The sequence below is a fragment of the Zootermopsis nevadensis genome, unplaced genomic scaffold, assembly GCF_977971745.1.
Source record: "Zootermopsis nevadensis isolate Lab colony 2312 unplaced genomic scaffold, Znev_1.0 Znev_ptg000058l, whole genome shotgun sequence".
In the NCBI taxonomy this organism is placed as follows: Eukaryota; Metazoa; Arthropoda; class Insecta; order Blattodea; family Termopsidae; genus Zootermopsis; species Zootermopsis nevadensis.
This window is the reverse complement of record NW_028259189.1, coordinates 420720-441240: the sequence shown is the minus strand read 5'-3', so window position 1 is coordinate 441240 and position 20521 is coordinate 420720. Positions and strand designations below refer to the sequence as shown.

Sequence of the window (20521 nt, the reverse complement as noted above, 5' to 3'; positions counted from 1 at the left end):
TTAGTAAATGTAACAGAAAGCAGTTATGTAATTCTTCTGAAATATAACAATAGGATGTTTTCTAGGTCAGCATTTTATATAATATATGCAAATAATTACAAATAGCCACATAGTAGGGACTTCTCAATTGTATTCATTAAACATGATTGTGTTCTATTCCTAAACTAAAGCCAGGAAGTTCCTGTAAACACACGGCTGAAACGTCTTCATTGGTGACAACTGGAAGCATCAGTAAATCAAATGAGACAAGTAAAACAGCTTATTAGAAGCGCATTCTTTCTTTCACGTAAAAATGCCTAAACAGGATTTTAATGTTCACAAAACGTTCTGAAAATGTCTGTTATTTTGAATGCGTAACTGAGCTCTGTGCTGGCACTGGGACCCTGAAAAATTTCTGTTGTCACAGCCACTGATTCAAATGCCAAAGCTAGTCATTCATGTTGACTTGTTCCAAGTAAATTATGCCCCTGAGATGCCCTGACAGGAATAAGTTTGTAGGTCTAAAAACACAGGCCACAAAATCAATTTGGTTCATCTCGTCCATCAGCATGTGTGTGATGAGAGTCCAAACGCTACTTTAAGTTGCAGGTAAAATGAACAGGAGCTTCCCCATTCGTAAACCACAGTTTGTTACATTGTCAATGGCACAGCCAACAATATTTGATGTAATTCTGTTCAAATGTGAATAAGACGCTCTAAGAGTTGAAACACTAACAAATAAACATGAGGACATCACCTGCTATTCCTGTCCAAATATTACTTTTAAACTGATGTTTCATCACTGAACCCTCTAACAAGGCAACTGTGACCATTTGATTATAAGAGCTTCATCTTGGCTTGTCGAACACAATCCTTATATATAACACACACAAACTCTTTGTTGCCATTATGAAGACGCACTTAAGGCTCTCAAGGAGGGAACAATTGCAAAGGCCATGTTAAAGTTGGAGAAGCAGCAACACAGAGTCAGAACTCTTAGCTGTAAGAGACTGTAGACTGTACTGGAATTAGTGTAATTTGATCAAAATGTTATTCATTTAATTACGATAAATTAACAGACACGAATTGTAATGACCATTCATTAGTACCACCAGGAAATCTGTCATAGATTTCACTGCATTTTAGTATCTAATGACCAGAAAGTCTTCAGATCTTTCTAGAGGGAACTCATCATCGTCATATTAAGTTCTTGCATCCAGACCTTCAAGAAATATAAAACTGTAACACTTAAGTAAATTTAAAATGAATACAGAGAGATATTTACCATATACCAATATTAATATTCAAAATATCTGATCACTTAAAGCTTTAAAAAGTAATCTACAGTCATCTGCTGACAGAATGTTAATTCTGACCAGGAAGTGAGTAGTCAGGGACAGAGATTACTAGACCTATTGCCCTCTTAATTAAGTATATGGTGTATATTGTGTCAGCAAGCACTGTTTGCTTTTACGAACTTTATTATGACAAGTGTTCACTGTGCATTCATCTTTTGTATTAACTCACATGATCTTGAGTGTCAGCTGCAGTTTCTTTTCAGTTGTTCAACCCACCATGCCTCTGCCTCTCTGCATCATCTCTTTGCTACTTATGATTGGCGTGACTCTTGCCCCTTTTAACTTACTTTAACACCAAGAAATATATCAGTAAGTATTCCTTTTGAAGAATGATTCCCTTAACATTTTAGTTTTGTTTCCAGGATTTCCACCCTTTCTCGTTCTATTCCTGAGAAGGCCAAAACATGTGCCATGGAAAACAAAGAATGTTACCTCAACAGCTTAGGTGAATGGTAAATTAAGAAAAAACTGTCTCTGAGTTTTGCGTCTTAATCTGAAGGACACAGACTGTGGAGAATGGAGTTCTAACTGCGTTAGTTTTCTTACGTATTTTGGAAGAACATAAAAATGATAAAAATGGGCAAATATGTAGCATTTATGAAAAATGTTTATACTCATGTGTATGTTACACTGGTAAATAACAAAACATCATTTATTGCATAGATTCAAATAAACTATTAATATTATAAGTTGAATTACAAAGAGACGACATCTGAAAACCGGAGCCGAAATATCACTCGTCACAACCTGAACTTCAACACTGCTGAGAATTTCCTCTTCATTAAGATCCATTAGGCATCAGGACTGGAGCAATGTAAGAGCATGCCTGCAATACCAATAACAAAGGTCAAAAACTTAGGAAGGAAATTCAGATATAGTGGAACTTTATTAATATGGTGTTTAAGAGATAAGAAAAGATGTCTTATTAAGACATGATTATAAAGAGTATTTTTGTTTTAAAATGCAGACTAGGCCCATGACAATTAAACAAACGTCTTCATTATGTGTGAAGTCCAACAGTGAACCTGAACCTGAATTAGCTCAATGCAATTTACATTACCAATACCAATTTATTAAGTCATCTTTTACCACTGCACGGCACTTCCTCTGGTTGCAGGAGGAGAAGGCATCCAGAAATGGAGGACAGCTCGAAATCAGGTGGGATGCTAACAACTCCTCGCCATAAGAGGACTAACATATTTATACGGATCTAATTTTTTAACTAGCTGAGTGTACTGTCAGCCTCTCAAAGAGACTGCTCCAAGCAGTACAAAGTTTTTGCACATCTTCATCTCTATTTTCCAAAAGGTTTCCTTCACAAAATTCTCCGTGTATTCAGAATGTGGCAAAAGGAACCAAGCATCTCAAATGTGACGATCCTAAGAGAACACTGACTATGAAGTCCTCTATGACTTCATGCTGCCTCTCGTCCGAAAACAATCGCTAAGTGATCTCTATCCGTCCCACTCTTTCCCCAATCCCAAATCTGAAATTCCTGACCTGCAGCAAAATTAATTTAAGTGGCCATGGGATCTGCCAACGTAAAGCACATGTGAAGTGAATCTTTCTTTCATCTACTGCGTGCACCGGGAACATCTTGAGTGCCTTCATATTTAATGTCACGCAGTGCCCCACACCCTGTTAATTCTCGTGGGCCGCTCTTCTTTCAAGCGCTTAGAACGAAAACACAGTGCTGCCAATGCGTATGTTGAGCATTAACAGACTAAGAGCCAGTTGGCAGTCTGACTGCATGCAGCCTTTGTAATAACACTGCAACTGCGCTGTCTCGTTCAAAAATCAGGGTCTGGAATAAGGCATGGGATGAAGGAAACAAGAAAGAAAGGAATGATGAAAGTAAGAAAGGAGGGAACGAAGAAAGGACTCCTGCTCTTGTATTAAATAAAAACTGATGTTTTCAATCAAGAGTCAATAATAATGGGACTGTGTAACAAAGGAATTTTAAGGAAGTGAACATCGATTTTGTACATGCTGTGATTCAGAAGCAACCTTCAACTCTGTGAACAAATGACTTTCAGGCCTGCATTCATAAATTCTTTGAGTTATCTTACTTCAGTGCATTGCACATGATGTGAGAGTCTTTCATCTAAATGTCTTGCTAATTCATGCTAAAATTTTCCATTTAACCCTGCAATATTTGTTGTTACAGACCTTAAATAAATTTCTGCTGTTTCTGTCTTTCTTCGGTTCACTATGTTCTAGGACACAGAACACTGAAACGTTTTCATTTATTTCATAATAATGAATTTTTGCCATTTGAATGGGTAATAATTCATGCAATTATGTTTGTTTCTAATTTGCGCTATATACAACTAACTCCATGGAACAGTCTCCTTCCTGAGAAACTAATATAAGCTCAGCTAATAAAAATGCTTTGCTTTTATGAAATCCGAAAATTCTCTATTCTGTTCATAAGTCAGACACTGGAACCTATCCTCAGCACATGACACCCCCCTCCCCCAAAAGGCAGGGGATGTTAAGAGTATGTAATGACTTTTCAAAATGTGAAGATGCCAGTTCCAGTGAAACAGTAGACATTCATGCACGCAAATACCAGCTGAGGTGCAAGGCCAACCACAGCATTATTAAGTTTTATAACCCTCAGCCTCCAACACTTGGTGCTGCAAATAAACTCTGTTGCTTTGCACCACATAATACAACATAAGACAAAGCACCTTCCCTCACCTCACTCTCATTGCCACACGTACTGGCTGGTGACAGAAAGGAAAGATCGTTCTCTGCAAAATGTTCTTCAGGGGCAATGAGGTCCTCACACTCAAGATCCTGTGCACATGCCATCCCAGTTTATGCCCTGATGAAGCACAAACATTAGAAGGACGTACTAGAATACTGATTGAAGAGTAAACTGTGATAAAGCAGAAGAGAGAGCACCTCAATTTAATCTTAAAACTTTGCACACCGTGTAGTGTATTAGAATATAGAGTAAGCAAACCAACAACTATTAACACTATAATAAGACACTATTGCCATACGTGTTTCGACCTCAAGAGGTCATCATCAGTGATGGGATCAGCTGTGTGAGCTTGTAGCATTGTCTTGCATGAAGAAACCATAAGTCTTTTCTTCATCGGTCATTTCTTGGAAAAAGGGTGTAACTATTAAATTTACATAACGTTCACAATTTATTGTTTCATTATAAAATATTGGCCCTATTATTCTCTTGGAGGTAACTGCACACCAGACTCCAACCTTAATGTCATGAAGAGGATGTTCATGCAACTGATGTGGATTTTCGGAACTGAAGTAGCGGTTGTTTTGAGTGTTGACATATCCACTTAAATGCAGCCATGCTTTATCATTAAAAAACAATAGCTCTGGATTAACAATCCCATCATGCATGGATCCCAACAATCATTTGCAGAAATGAATCCTAGCACCAGTGTCAGGATTTGTGAGTCTCTGAACAACAGTGGTCTTATATGGTCGCAATTTCAGAAGTCTCGTTGCTGTGTGAGCAGATCCCAATGACACGCCAGATTGTGCAGCTAAACGTGCCAAAAATTTCCTTGGACTTTTTTCTAAGAAAGCCCCAATTTCTCTTCCGTCAATACACTCTGTTTCCTGTTCTTCTTTTTATTCAAAACTGATCCCGTACTACGAATTTTTTTTACTAAGCTCTCTATCACAGACCTGCTAGGAACACTTTCACCAGGAAAATGTCTGCGATATTTACGGCGACATCTTCCGTAGGATGAATATTTGGCATGTTTCGACTAAGAACACACATTGCTTAATACTATATGAGAGACGCAATGAAACTGATTCGCACACAAGTCCCACCCACGTCAACAGAGCGCCGGCTGACCACGCAATGCAAGCACACCCTGAGTCTCATAAATTGTAGACTCTGTATTTTAGTAACAGGGTAATAAAAACAAAAACATCATTCAACAGAATTAGAGATTAAATGATTTATTTAGGGTTTATTAAATGATAGTTCCAATAATGAGATGAATACAGCGCTGAATAATAGGATAAGTGAATAATTAATTGGAAAGGATTGGCCTAATTTAAGGTACCATCCTGGCATTTGTTCACAGGGACTGAGGAAAACCACAAGAAACTTCAATCAGGATAGTCAGTCCCTAGGCCAAGATTTGAAACCTGGTACAGTAGTAAGGGTGAATCTCTGCATTCCGCATTTATTCAAAGTTAAAGGCAATGGAACTACACAAGTGCGAGGGGTGACAGATAAAGCACATACTGCCCATTCCATAAACATTATTTCCTGGAAGCATTACTTTGCAGCTTGCTTTCTCACCTCCTAGGTCTGTAAGTGTTTGGATTACGTAGTACATGCATTTGTATTCCTTACACCTGCAAGACAGTCATGTAAACAAAACATTCAGTTTGATCCCAGCTACAGCAACCAAAGTGTGCTAACCACCTTACCATTACTTTTTGGCATAATAAATATATCTGATAAAGTATGGGACAATGGGAGGAAAATAAAGTGATGAAACTGTTTGGATGGAAGGAATTTTTCATTAATTTGTCATGAGATAAAATGGCTGGTAAAAGTAAAGCATTCCCTACAAGGGCCAATGTTGGCACTTACGGGAGAGGAGGTATAGCTAATACTCATTTTCAACCTCAACACTAGAAGGGGGTCAGTAGTTAGTGTCACGCTCCAGCCACGCTTTACCCCCAGGAAAGGACCTCATTGTCCACTGGACGTGATGCTGGATGGACTCTTAAGCCAGTCTGCATGTAGAGGTTAGAAAAAAATCCTTTTTCTCCATTGGAGACTGAACTGTGATCTTCTGGCCAGTAACCACTCGCTACATCGGCTGAGCTACCTGACTCACAATGAATTTTGCAGTTGCTTGTACAATAAAACAAATATTTCAAGAAACATAACTGTTGACTTCTGCAACACAGGCAGTTTTTCTTAATAAGTAAGACTTTTATGGATTTATTTAAAGAACTCCCATATGTGACGTGACATAAAATATGTTGTAACAACACAGCACAAATACTGTACACCAAAATATATTTGGTATGAGTGAAGGGGCCCATAAAGCAAACTTTCCACCAATGCAGATTCAATTATGGTTGTGAAAATAAAGAAAAACAATTATTTTCATAATGAAGAAAACACCCTGCAGCAGCACACTAAATGCCACTGCTGTTTAGAAAACTAAATTGCTCGTTCCTACCCATGGTGTATCTGACGAGATGGAGTTCGGTGACTAACTTTATGCTAAAATGTTATCTTAAAAACTGCCATTTCATTATTTCATTATTTCATTTTCATGAATTTATTGTTTAGATACTTGACTTTCCACACCTGAGTCCTCATATCCCCAATAATTGTTAAGGGTCCATGTACATTATTACAGCACTTAAATGTTTCCCTTGGCAGAATCGCAACTACACACTTCTGAGTGCAGGCCAATAGAAAAATTGTTATTGATTTGCGATCCATTGCAGTAAGATCATATTCAATTCAATTCATTTATTTAAGTGTTTGCCAACAGCAAGAAGCCAATATCAGGCAAACACTGATAATACGTACAATAATAATGAAAAACATTACACAAACAGATTAATTAAACTTATACATTTACAGTATTAAATATAACAGCCAAATACAGGCAAGGCCAAAATAGAAACAATATTATACACAAAGAAAAATAAATGAAGAAATATAAATAAAAGCAAATAATCCACCTAGGGAACAATAATATAATTGTAAAATGTTAAAGAAATGCTGAAGGACTGTGTCTTAGCGCACTGCTCACACTAAAAGTACAAAATTCTCTTACTTGCCTCGCCGGCACACGTAAACCAACAGCGTCCATAATGGAATATCGCATTAGGACTTGAGTAACTGCAGCTTCTACTGGTCTACTTCAATCCTTCGTATGTTAAAACTAGACTGAGACAGGAACTTTATGGCCTTCAAACCAGATGTTTGATAGAATTCAACGTAACATTACAAGACACAGCCAAGAAACATTTGACAGACAACATTTCGAAACAATCTATTGACGAAGAAGGGTGAAACAATCAGGCCTAGACAGGAACTTCTACCAGACTATACAACTGGGAACACAGTCATCAGCCTACTGACTGCCATCAAGAAACTTGAATCTTAAGAAAATTAAATTTCCTGAAAGTACTGCTCCTGTAAAGCCTATCAGTAGCACATCTGAACCTTTCAAACTTATTTTTACATTTCTTCATTTTCAAACAAACATTTACAACAGATACTAAAATATGTAGTGCACAGTTAATAATTTAAAAATACATTTCTTAATTAGAAACGCGTGGAGTGTTTGTATAATTGGTTTTTGTATGATAATCACCTTATCGTATTTACAGTTCAATGTCTCCAGTCTTACCTGTAGCTTACTGGCTCTTACAGTCTGGTTGATAAATACAAATATCTATTCATAAAAAGAATTAAAAGTGTCAATACAATTGTAAGTGTGGAGACCCCATATACAAAACAAGCATTGGAGGAAGTAATATCACGCGCATATGTGCATCGTTCCAGATGGTCGCTCACACCACTATGCAGCAATCAAGAAAAAGTGATGTGTGGACAGAGGAGTGGTGTGCTCTTTCATTACAAGGAATTTTTGTGAAGGTTGTGTTTACGCTTAAAAATAAAAATAAATCCGTGGCGTAACAGCTCCAGAGAGCCAAAGCCGACTAGCTTGACTGCTGGCCTCACGTTCACATGCCTAAGCAGAGGTGAATGATCATCCAACCAGATATAGGGTGACGTGTGATCAGCACGACGAACCCCCAGCCATTGCTAGTTTTCATGACCGGATTACGCTACTTATTGTAGCTCCCCAATTTCCTCACGAGAAAATTTCTTCTCCCCTGAGACTCGAACCAGCGCGCATTCTGTATCGCGGTACGAAGCATGATGCCTCAGTCCGCGCGGCTACGGTGCGGGACGTGTTTACACTTGGCAGGATTTTATTTGGGAGCAGATTTTCTAGGCTTTACGTTTTGATATGGGCAGAACTGAAAATCTCGTAAAACGGTAATCTCCGTAAATTGAGCAAATATATAACACCAACTATTGCCAATCTTTCATAGATGCCTGTCATGTCTGTCTATCAATCTGTATGTAAGAAATCAAAAATCGTTTATCAGATTTTCACTATAATAAAATTCACTGACACATTCCAATTCTGGTTGCAATACGGACAACAATAACACACGCTTCGTATAAAGACATTAAAATGAGAAGAGAATATATGATTTAGGATCTTGCAAAAACAACATTAGATCTTCATTATATAAAGCTAGGAATTAGGCAAACTTACGAAGAAACTATACTCTCAGTAAACTTGAAAGCATGCAGGAATTGAAAAACTTTATACATTCTATAAAACTGTTTGCATAAACTTACGAAACCCTCCAACACGTGACATGAAGCAAACAAGTTTCATAACTAAACAGAGATAATTAAGTGACTTGGCTAAATGTACTACAATGGTTAAAACTTCATTCCACCTTTTCTTTACTTTTGTCAAGTTTTCTACTTTCATTCTGACATCAGTGCCAAGTGGAAGAAAGAAACATTTGGAATTTTCCTTCAGAATGGTAAAAAAAGACCAAACATGCAACTCACTACTTAAATGGGATGCCATATTATCGCTCAGCTCCTGCCCTGGTGTGTGGGCAGAGACAGCCGAGAAATATTGGCTAAATGTGCTGTTCAGTGAAGCCACAAAGGCTCCATATGAATTCCCTCCTCTGGGGGTTGTGTCGTGGTAGACGTCGAAGCCCACCACCATCAATCCCTGAAACAACTGAAAATCTCCTAAAACGGTAATCTCCGTCAAACTATGTGGCTGCAAGTTTATGTATTCCTGATAACATGACTGGCTGTGGCTGTGAGATGTCACAAACGACCAAGTGTTTGAAGTAACTTTGTGAGCAGAATAGCTGCATGTAGATCAGAACACACATAATCATTGCTTTCTTCATCAGTGCCAACACAAGTGATTGTGAAAGGCAGCTTCAAACCCATGCATGTGAAATCCATTGCTGAGAAAGTGGCAGCTCAGCTTTGGTGTAAAATTGGAGGTGCTCCTTCGACTATTCAAATTCCAATCAGTGTAAGAAAACAGTTTTACCATTCATCTACATTATGTAGGCTGGTTATTTGCATTTCGTAGGGGCTTAATTTCTTCCCCTGCCTTGTGCCAGTTAAATGCTGTTGATAATATAATTGGGCCTGTGGTAACCCCCCCTACCTAAAAAAATATTAAAAAATCTGCCATAGACAGTATAACAGCAGATGATCTGCTATTCCATTCATGAAATAAATTGTTTAAAACTATGATGACAGTTTGTGTAATTCTAAAAAATGCTCGTAACGTGTACTCATATTATCCAAAAATGATTGCTATATATAATCTGAAGTACATCCCTTAACTTAAAATCAGAGTACAGTATGGCACTAAGTTTAAAAAAAAATGTGGGTAGGACATTTTATTCTTTTTTAAAGTGAATATTGAGATAATGAAAGTTAATTAAGAACTAAGCAATCTTGGTCGCCTTCGGTGGACAAGTGGGTAGCGTGCTCACCACTGGACCCAGGGTTCGCGGGTTCAAACCCGGCCAAGGTCGATGGATTTTTAATGGTGATAAAAACTGCAAATTCCTTTGGAGGGTAAGTAAAGCTGACCATCCCATATCGTAGATCGGTGCCTGGGGGGTATTACTGGGCCACCCTGTCTCCAGGATAAATAAATACAAAGAACTGATCCTCCAGGTTGGTGGCTGGACGTAAGGCTGACGACCTTACTCTGTAAAAATCAGTTGTTGCGAAAGAAAGAAGTTAAATATGGGTGGTGCATCATGGGAAGAGATGGTAGAAAAGAGAAACCCCAAGAGTCAGTCTTACGTGCAGCACCCACTTGGTGTTGCCAAGTGTCTAGTATTCAGAACCAGAGGGTGTATAATGTGGAGGATTCTCTGTATGTTTGTTTCAGGGATTGATGGTGGTGGGCTTCGACGTCTACCACGACACAACCCCCAGAGGAGGGAATTCGTATGGAGCCTTTGTGGCTTCACTGAACAAGACATTCAGCCAGTATTTCTCGGCTGTCTCTGCCCACACACCAGGGCAGGAGCTGAGCGATAATATGGCATCCTATTTGAGTGGTGAGTTGCATGTTTGGTCTTTTTTTACCATTCTGAAGGAAAATTCCAAATGTTTCTTTCTTCCACTTGGCACTGATGTCAGAATGAAACTAGAAAACTTGACAAAAGTAAAGAAAAGGTGGAATGAAGTTTTAACCATTGTAGTACATTTAGCCAAGTCACTTAATTATCTCTGTTTAGTTATGAAACTTGTTTGCTTCATGTCACGTGTTGGAGGGTTTCGTAAGTTTATGCAAACAGTTTTATAGAATGTATAAAGTTTTTCAATTCCTGCATGCTTTCAAGTTTACTGAGAGTATAGTTTCTTCGTAAGTTTGCCTAATTCCTAGCTTTATATAATGAAGATCTAATGTTGTTTTTGCAAGATCCTAAATCATATATTCTCTTCTCATTTTAATGTCTTTATGCGAAGCGTGTGTTATTGTTGTCCGGATTGCAACCAGAATTGGAATGTGTCAGTGAATTTTAGTAAAACCTCTGATTTCTGAATGCTAGACACTTGGAAACACCAAGTGGGTGCTGCATGTAAGACTGACACCTCTTCCCATGATGCACCACCTACATTTCACTTCTTTCTTTTGCAACAGGAGTACCAGGTCTCTGTATTTATGTCCCCCAGAGACAGGGTGGCCCAGTAATACCCCCAGGCACTGGGTTCCCTTTTCATCGCCTTCTACGACTCGCAGGGCTACGGTGGAGGTATTCTAACCCGCCTCCACACGGGAATAATACTACCATCACTCACACCTTATTGTAAATCATGCTGTGTAATAGAGAAATTATAGATTTTTAATTTATTTCTATAATGTTTGTTTCTAGGAAAGACTGAGATTCGCTGCAAGGATACAAGGTTATGTATGTGTGAGAAAGTCTCTGACTGCAGATAATGCTAGTCACCTAGCATGCATCTTATTCTAGTAGTGAATCAGGAGAGACTTGTGTGAGAAATGGCCACTGAAAGAAACGATTATATATATATATATATATATATAAGTTCTGGCCTACATGCAGCTATTCTGCTCATAAAATTACTTCCAATACTCAGCCATTTGTGATATATCAAACCACAGACAGCCACGTGATCAGGAATACATACAAGCTGCACCCCCCGTGTGGTATGACGGATATTACCGTTTTACGAGATTTTCAGTTGTTCTGCCCAAATGAAAGAAAATAAGCTCCCAAATGAAATCCTGCCGAGCATGAACACAACCTCCACAAACATGCCTGTAGCAAAGGAGCACACAACTCACCTCCGTCCACACAGCACTTTTTCTTGATTGCAGCATAAGCGACCGTCTGCAACGATGCACATTAACAACTGGGGTTCTGTGCGTGAAATTACTTCCTTCAATGCTTCGACAAATGACGACGGGCGTTCATTTGTAACATCATGGCTAAAGAAAGCACATTATAATTATATTGGTTTGTAAAACAGATTCTCTGTGAATGTGAAACATGCCGAAAATTTATTTACAGGTTCCTGGGGACTGGCAAAGTAAACATTACACTTCTACAATATTGTTGTGTCACCTGTAAAATATTCTCCTACTGCACTGATACATTATTGTAAGCATTTGTGTATGACAATGAAACAGCCACATAGGTATTTCTTGTAATACCGTGCAGATGTGCTATAACAGCTGATTTGAAGCCCAGTCATAACTATATATACCATCTGAATTAATATTAAACGACTCCTCATTTCGCCCAGTGCGTGTTTCACGATTCTCAGACTAAACAGCAATTATTTGTGTAAACAAAGTTAACCAACGGACATGTATTGTGTTTTCTTTGAGGTAGGAAATATTAATATTAAGATTTGGTTTCAAAGGATTAATGGCATTACCATCAACATAAAGAATGTCTTTATGTGCCTGAACAAATGAAGATGCATGGAAATAAAATAGTGGCTTGATATTTTTGCCAGTGCTTTAGACACAAACTGCAATATTTGGCATTTACGTCTGTGCAGGATACACAATTTTCCACAATGTCCACAATTCAGTAAGCTGGCAACAAATGTTTCAAAATATTTTTGTGAAAGTGTTAGCTGGTGAACGGTTTCTTTGTGCACTCTACATTTACAACTGAAACAATCAATCAACACATGTTTTATTTCTGATGGCTGGGCATCAACCTTCTCCATTTTGCACTTTGTTGACAAGTTTGTGGATCGTACCAAGTTACACACCCACCAATAAATCGTGCATTCACTATGTGCAGTTTACAAACGTTTGGCAAAATTATACGAAAGCACATCCTCTTAATTAGCAGTTATTACAATAATACAGCGGAGCACAAAGCGGAAGACCAGCCAAATTCAGCATCATACTCAAATGTCTGCTGTCCACAGACCAGGAGAAAAGCCCTGCGGGGGGGAAGTCGGTTCTGGTGCGGTGCAGGGGGATTGTTTATCAGGTGGTCTAGAGGGCTGCTATTGGTGGAAGTGTGACATGACATAGTTTTACACTACTGCACAGACTGAGAACATCAAGTAGTTCAGAGTAGCGTGTAGTGAGCGCACTTGTAATGTGTTTTGTGGGTGTTCTGATAATATTCTAGATTCAATCGCTGTGCCACTGTGAGGTAATCTTAAAGCTGTACCCAATAGAACACACGAAAGCCTGTCGTCTGTTGTTCGTTCAGTGGTTGTGGAACGAATGATTTTAGGATGGGTCGTCACTCACCGCGAAATCTTGCGCATGCGCGCATATCAAATTCCTAGCAGGGATTTTCTCCTGGTCTGTGGACTGTACCTTCATGCTCTGAACAGTTGTACCACTAAAATATGTGTGAATATGACAATGTTGGATCATCAAGTGCTTGCCACAATAGGCTGCAACCCATGGCAGAAATGTTATCTTAAGGAAAAGCCTATGTTCACTTTTCTCTTCAGTTCCCACTATGAACTGGTGTTACAAAGGGACGTAAAAGCGCATGAGCACAAGCTCAGACCCTCTACCAGGTTGGGATTAATAAACCCGTATAGTTTCTTATTATCTTCTTGTTTTGGATCTACAGTCCTTAAAATACCAGGCCTCCTCACGCATGGGAGGTTTTTTAATCTATTTAGACATTTGGTAGGACTCCTTAAATGGGAGATCAGCCCATCACAAGGCCTCTACCTATTCAGAACAGCACAACGCAGAAAGACACTGAAAAACATCCGTGCCTGAGTAGGATAATAACCAACAGTCCCAATGTCCAAGTGATGAAGGCCCATGACCCAGACCATGCAACCACTGTGACCAGCCCTGTCTAGTTTTAAACTTTGTATATATGATCAGTTGATAACATAGAGTACATTTTTAAAAATGTCTTCACAGAAAAAAGTTGTGTAACAAAGAATGTTGACACATTGCAAACATAACATTTTCATACAAACATAAATAAAATGGCAGAAAGCCATTTTAAGGTAAGGTAAGCAGCACGAATTTGAAGATGAAACACTTATACAAACGAATGTGTCTGGGTCATGAATTTCCACTTACAAAATACAAACTGCATTGAGGCCCATCTGGCTAACCAAGGGGTGCTTTTGTTTGTTATCTTGTTATTTTTTTGCACTACCTGTATTTTATTTACTTCAAAGCACGTAAAACCCAGACACCTTATTTTCAAACTTTCAATTGCAAAAATAAGGGTGCGCGTTATATTAGTCAATGCGGTACCTCTTCTGCTGAACTACGTTATCAATTCCAACTTTTGGAGAACAAGCATTAAGCTGTAATAAAACACATATTTCAGATTTCCAGTGTATGTGAAAAGTCAGAGTAAGGGCAACTCGCAAATATGGTTGCGGAATGACGAATCTCACGCCCTGAGCGGCACGAATCAAAGAGGATACAAAGCGTTGAGCATCACTTATCAAACTCTTTGGGCAGATCACAACACACTCTTGCAGTTGAGGCGTCATCAACATTGGTTTACCTGAGAATAAAACAGTATTATTAATTCACACATGAGCAAAATATTCACAGCGATAAAGAAATTTATACTGTTTCTAGTTTAAAGGTAAAGACCAGGTTCTATGATGAGCAAGAAAATCTGCAAGTTGATATATAAGCCTCCATTTGGTCATTAATATCAACAAGAGCTTCCAATATCACGGTACAATCTTCAGCAAACACTGCACACCCGCACACCCTATAGGACTAGGTTGTAAAAAAGTGTTTCATATGAACATAACAGAATTTTTTAAATAGTATCTTGTATGTGCTGCAAGAGGCTGATAAAGACTTTGTCAAATATGCCTTCTGCGACCTAAGGCTTTTCCACACTTCATGTCAGTTGTCCAGACCTGTCCTACGGGCAGACGAGCCACGGCAAAAGACAAAACTATATAATGTGTACACACTTAATAATACCGAGTCTTCAATTTATGCGGTAACAGCCTTGCTTGCGTTGCGTGGTCGGCTGGCGATCTGGCGACGTCGGCCGGACTGGTCCGTGTTCTTCCCGTGAACACAGGCGAATCAGTTTCATTTCGTCTCTCGTCGCGGATTGACGTTGTTAATATGGTGTATAGTATTAAGCAACGTGTGTTCTTAGTCGAAACATATGCCAAATATTCATCCTACAGAAGATGCTGCCGTAAATTTCGCAGACTAGATAGAGAGCTTAGTAAAAAAAATTTCGTAGTACGGGATCAGTTTTGGTTAAAAAGAAGAACAGGAAACGACAATTAATTTCGGCAATTACCCCAGAAGAGCTTCGTCGAGTATTTCAAAACATGTTAACGAGATGTGAAGTTGCCTGCAAGCACAAGGAAGTCACATTGAACATCTTTTGTGATTTAAGGCAAGAACAATTAATGTAATAACATGTATCAGTGACGAGAAACACTCGCAGCTCCTTGATATTAGCGGCACTGAAACTGATTCGCCTGTGTTCACGGGAAGAACACGGACCAGTCCGGCCGACGTCGCCAGATCGCCAGCCGACCACACAACGCAAGCAAGGCCGTTACCGCATAAATTGAAGACCCCGTACCATGTTTTCATTGGAATACAGAAAATGCAGTAACAAGTGTTTATCACCACACTTCATGTGCTTCATTACAAAACACATTTTGCAATGATTCTGTATTTAAATACAAATAAGAACTATGCAAGAACTAAAGTTAGATAAAATAAACACTGAAATATAAAAATAATATTTTGTGGCTGGTGGAAATATTGTCTAATTTATGGACAATGAGAATAACTTCTGACTTGTTATCATTGTTCAACAACTGTCTTATTGTAACCAGCAACTTTATTTCCTGGAATACCAACTGTAAACAAACAGTACGGTCTTCTGGGCCATGACAATGTGCAATTTTGTAGATGGCAGCAAAAATGGAGGTAGTATGTTGGTTTCTACCTACAAGTCTACACGGTATCACAACTCAGATGACAAACATCATCTTCACTGCAGTGAGATCTTCATATCTCACACATTTTTCTTTGTTAGCCAACCTGCTGAAACTAAAACATAAGACTACAATATTTATATTTTATCTGAAACTTACCAAAAGAACTTTATTTTCTGCATCTATTAGCAACCTGTGTTTTAAATACAGCAGCCCGCTTAAAGAGAAGTTTCAATCCATAGTTCGCATTTTCCTATCCAGAGAATGTGAATGAGGTTTCACTGTACACATTGATTAAAAATGCAGGGGATTCAAATGATGCTCACCTGTTGACTATTTGAATCCCCATGAATATCAAGAGTAGGGTACGGCAGCGGTCAGCTCCTAATTGAACACTTTTGATGTGAGGGACCCAAGCTTCCAGATGCACACACGAAAAAGAGGTGTACCTGATTCATGATGAGTATGTCATTTTTATTAGGTATTAATGAAATATTATACTTACCATGTGATAGTTGTGTGATCAGAACGCTCAATAATGCGCTCTATCAATCTGTAGATAATATCAACATATGATCCTCCACTCTCTAACTCTTCCATATGCCCATCTACCACTAGATTGATCAGCTGCTCAATCGGATGACGTGACGCATCTTTTGAAACTTGACCAGAGAGGGTTCTATTGCTATAAAACTGCAAAAAAAATATAATGTTTTGATATATTAAAAACTGATCTGTAAATAACTCTGTCCAAAATGAGCATCAGAATTATTTCACATTTGAGAAAATGCTTTTTGGAATTTCCAGAACGTGGTCGTTCTTTGTTCTTCGTAACAATAAATTCATAAACACAGACCACACAATACGCTGAAAGGTCTACGGACACCACATACTGTAAGTACTGAACTGTAAAAAATAATCTCTAAATGAATTCTTGCTTCCATTTTGCAAAGTGGAAATAAAAACTACAAGCTGGTTTGTATGCTACATTAATACATCATCAACAACATTTGACTGCCTTTTACTGTGGTTTTCTTTGGTGCATTTTCTCAATGGAAAAGCCATGCAAATGGGTTTTCATATTCTGCCTACTTTTACAGTATTGCCAACATAAATTCTGAGGTAAACAAAACTTCCTTTCCATTTTGACTTTGACTCACCGACATCAGCAACTCAAAAAGGGCTCAGAATTCACTTGCAATGTCTACTCTGGGAGTGCCCTCACATTGGTTTGAGGTCAGCAGTCGGAGTTGCTCGACACACCGCAATACCAGTTGGTATGCTTTCCTTCCAATTTCATTGCCGCAGTTGTCCGTAGCTGTTTGGCAGCTTCGATTGCCACCTCTATATCAGGGCTGCCAATGTCACGTATGAAGGAATCCAGTAACCTGTCTGTCTTCTTATCCATGTTATGTAATAACTTCAGTTGGAAAGGTTGTAATGCGTTGGATAGCCAAACAAAACAAAATCACAAACCATAAAATTTAAACAGCTATATCTGATATGATAAATAAATACAAAAATAAGTTAGTTCATTTTGAGAAACCAGAATTATTTCTTAGACTAGACTATGTTGACCTTCTTCCTTTAACTCAGCAATTTAAGATAAGACCAACTAGCCTGAACTTAGGTTTCCTTGTCTGTGCGGTAACAGTATCAAGTAGGCCACTACCACTTCCTTTCAAAACCCTCAACTCAAAACTTTCTATAATATTATATTCTACGCAACCTACGAAGCTGGCATTCAAGTAACCTACTGACCTACCTCATTTTCATTCATTCACGAAACAGAAGTGCTCCTTGCATGTGTCGCCACAACCCATTTTAACCTCAGCACAATATTTTCATATCATGAGAAATAGACTTTATTACTAAATATTTTTTAAAAAATTAAAATATATGAGAATAATAGCAACAGATGAAAATTGCATCAATAACGAAATTAAGAATAGATTAAATTTGGGAATGTTTGCTACCATGCAACAATCTTTTCTCTTCCCATCATCTTCATCTTCTTCCATGGCTCTCCGGTCCATGGCCTCCTCAATTCTCCTCTTCCATTCGGTCCTCTGTTAGGTCCGTCAGTCCGAGGCTTTGATCGAGGTTTTGAAACATCTTCCTTTTTACGGTGTAAGGTTGTTAGCCTTGCGACCAACCCCCAACCTGGAGGACCAGGGTACCTGTCTTAGTCTGACCTCTCCCCCTCGACCAATCTGGCTTGGGAGGCCCTACCAGTAGCTCTTGGGATCACTGAGGTACTCAAGCCCCACCACCACGACAAGGTGCAGGTACCATTAAGTGGGGTCGCTTCCCATCTACTACATAAAAACAAACTGTAATGTAACCTGCTGTTTGATATGATTATGAAACATGATCTCTCACATTACTGGCAGAGGGTGTTTCAGAACAGGCTGAAGAGAATATCTGAAACTAAGAGGGATGAAGTAACAGGTCAGAGAAAATTGCATGAGATGTTCCATAATTTATATTCTTCCCCAGATGTTATAAGGATGACCAAACAATGAATGATAAGATTGGCACGGCCTATACAGTATGTGGGAAGGGGGAGCAGGAAATGTGTAAAAAACTTTGGTTGGAAAGCCTGAATAAAAGGAACCAATCAAAAGACTGAGGCATAGATAAGATAATAATATTAGATGGCTCTTAAAGGGAGGGGTGTGGATTGAATTCATCTGGCTTAAGATGGGAACTAATGGAAGGCTATTATTCTAAACATGATAATGAACCTGAAGGTTCCATAGTAGGCAGGGAATTTCTTGTATACGTGAATGATTATAAGCTTCTTGGGAAGGATCCTGCTACATAGAGTAAATCAGTTAGTTATTACTGAATGTTTATTGTGAATTGACACAATTGCTGCCCCCTGTTTCTTGTCTCATTAATAATCTATACTTTCAACTTGCATATTAGTGTCTTTAAATGCCATGTATTGTGTTACACATCTTTCTTATCACATTACCATAACACACTTCAGTCTTTAAATAACAACGATATACAATAGCTATAGTAAAAGAGTTGTACAGTAATTTAAAGTTTTCTTTCAGGACTTCTGTTTCATAACTACTGGTAAAACATAGTTTGTAAATTCTGTTCATTTCCAAACAGTTGTCAATCTGCAGTCTATGCAAATCCCATGAAGATAAACAGATGCTTTTACTTAACACATAGATTCATATATTCGGGGTGTTTTGTATGTAATTTAAAGTATTTTACTGTGTAAGTACAAAATATTACCACAAAATAAACGTTGCTTGGAACTTGCATTCAGACTATACAGAGAAAAAAATGACACCTGTAATCACACGTGGAACACAAAGCATGTTTCCCAGATAAAATCAACTACAGAATCTATCTAATAGATCGTAAGCGGGGGCTGACAAAAGATTTTATGCCGTCACACTTCCTGGTACCTGGACAATTCATCACCAGAAAATTTAATTACCTCAGCAGTGGTTCACGTAACATTATTTATTCCTCCCTGAATACGATATGATAAAAGACTGCAGAATCAGAAGGATATACATAAATATTCATACTTTCAAATATTATCAACTGTTTTAAAAAAAATAAACTATAACTTACACTTATCGTGCAATCTGTTAACTTTTAAACTTGGAAGAGATTCTCTTACAACGGAATTCTTCTTCACCATTAACAACCCACGCCAAGACCTACCGCCATAACAACTGTAGACTGATTGTATGATGTCACTACAGATGTCACTGCGAACTGAGCGCGCTCAATTCAAATCGTTTGAAATATAACGTAGCCTGATTCAACCACTTTTTCCAATACTCCTCAAATCTTCTCGGAACAAACGGCGAGGCCGTGTAACAGGTATCTTAAGCACAGCAGTGTCCCAATATGCCATTAATACACACGCATAATTATAACAAATCATACACTAAACCACACACCGACAGTGTTTATTACAACCAAGGAGACGCCTACACCACAAATGGCTGTCCTTGGCGACCTGCTCAGTTCCTGACCCTACTACTTTAAATCAATGGCTTTAAATGTTTCCATACATAGGCCAATGCATATACATTGTGTAATTATGCGGTCAGCAGGAGCTTGCTGAGACCTGAAATTAATAACTGTAAAAGCAGTTCATATAAGATTGGAAACTGCGGTGAAATATTGATAATATTAATTTCTCTATCCAACTACAGACAACCTAGCCATTTGAACTTGGCTATTTCGAACACATGCAGACTGCAGTTTCGCAGCGCATGGAACTTCCTTTGTTTCTAACTCACGTAATAGAAATGAGTGATCTACGATCTACATCACAGTTCGAACCCAAGGGATGTGCATTTATAATATTTAGTCCTTACCGTTTTCAGTATGTTACAGCGCTTCTAACACTGTCATCCCTTTTAAGCGATTACAATTCGCTTTTCTTGAAACACTCGTCATAGAAGGTGACTCTTCTGCCATCTGACAAGCAAGATACTTTAAAGGACGAGAAATAGGAACTTCTTCTTACAGACGGCAATGAACAAATTTCTTATCTATGTAGAAACTACATTGAAAGTCCAGGAACCAGGATAGACGTATATAAAATGTCGAAAACCTACAAGCCATCATGAAAATTTTAGGCTCCTGCCTTTATGGTGCCCGGTTT

General features: G+C 38.4%; 1 protein-coding gene across 6 annotated transcripts; it reads right to left on the bottom strand.

The window, feature by feature from the left end:
- Window positions 1–1956: 1956 nt before the first annotated feature.
- LOC147871344 (uncharacterized) lies at window positions 1957–19467 on the bottom strand. Of its 6 annotated transcripts, none has more exons than XR_015532436.1 (7): window positions 17847–19467; window positions 17031–17290; window positions 16376–16563; window positions 14189–14447; window positions 11768–11911; window positions 4041–4221; window positions 1957–2163 (listed from the first exon to the last, which is right to left on the bottom strand). XR_015532436.1 is itself a non-coding variant. In XM_087339873.1 (6 exons), exons 4-6 carry the CDS (start codon window positions 14437–14439, stop codon window positions 2136–2138), a joined length of 423 nt encoding a protein of 140 aa, XP_087195999.1. In that variant the 5' UTR covers window positions 14440–14447; window positions 16376–16563; window positions 17031–17290; window positions 17847–19467; the 3' UTR covers window positions 1957–2135. The 6 variants fall into 6 exon arrangements, 3 of the variants coding, with proteins under 3 accessions (XP_087195999.1, XP_087195998.1, XP_087196000.1); XR_015532437.1 differs by having other exon boundaries at window positions 4041–4167; XM_087339873.1 differs by lacking the exon at window positions 4041–4221.
- Between the last annotated feature and the right edge of the window lie 1054 nt (window positions 19468–20521).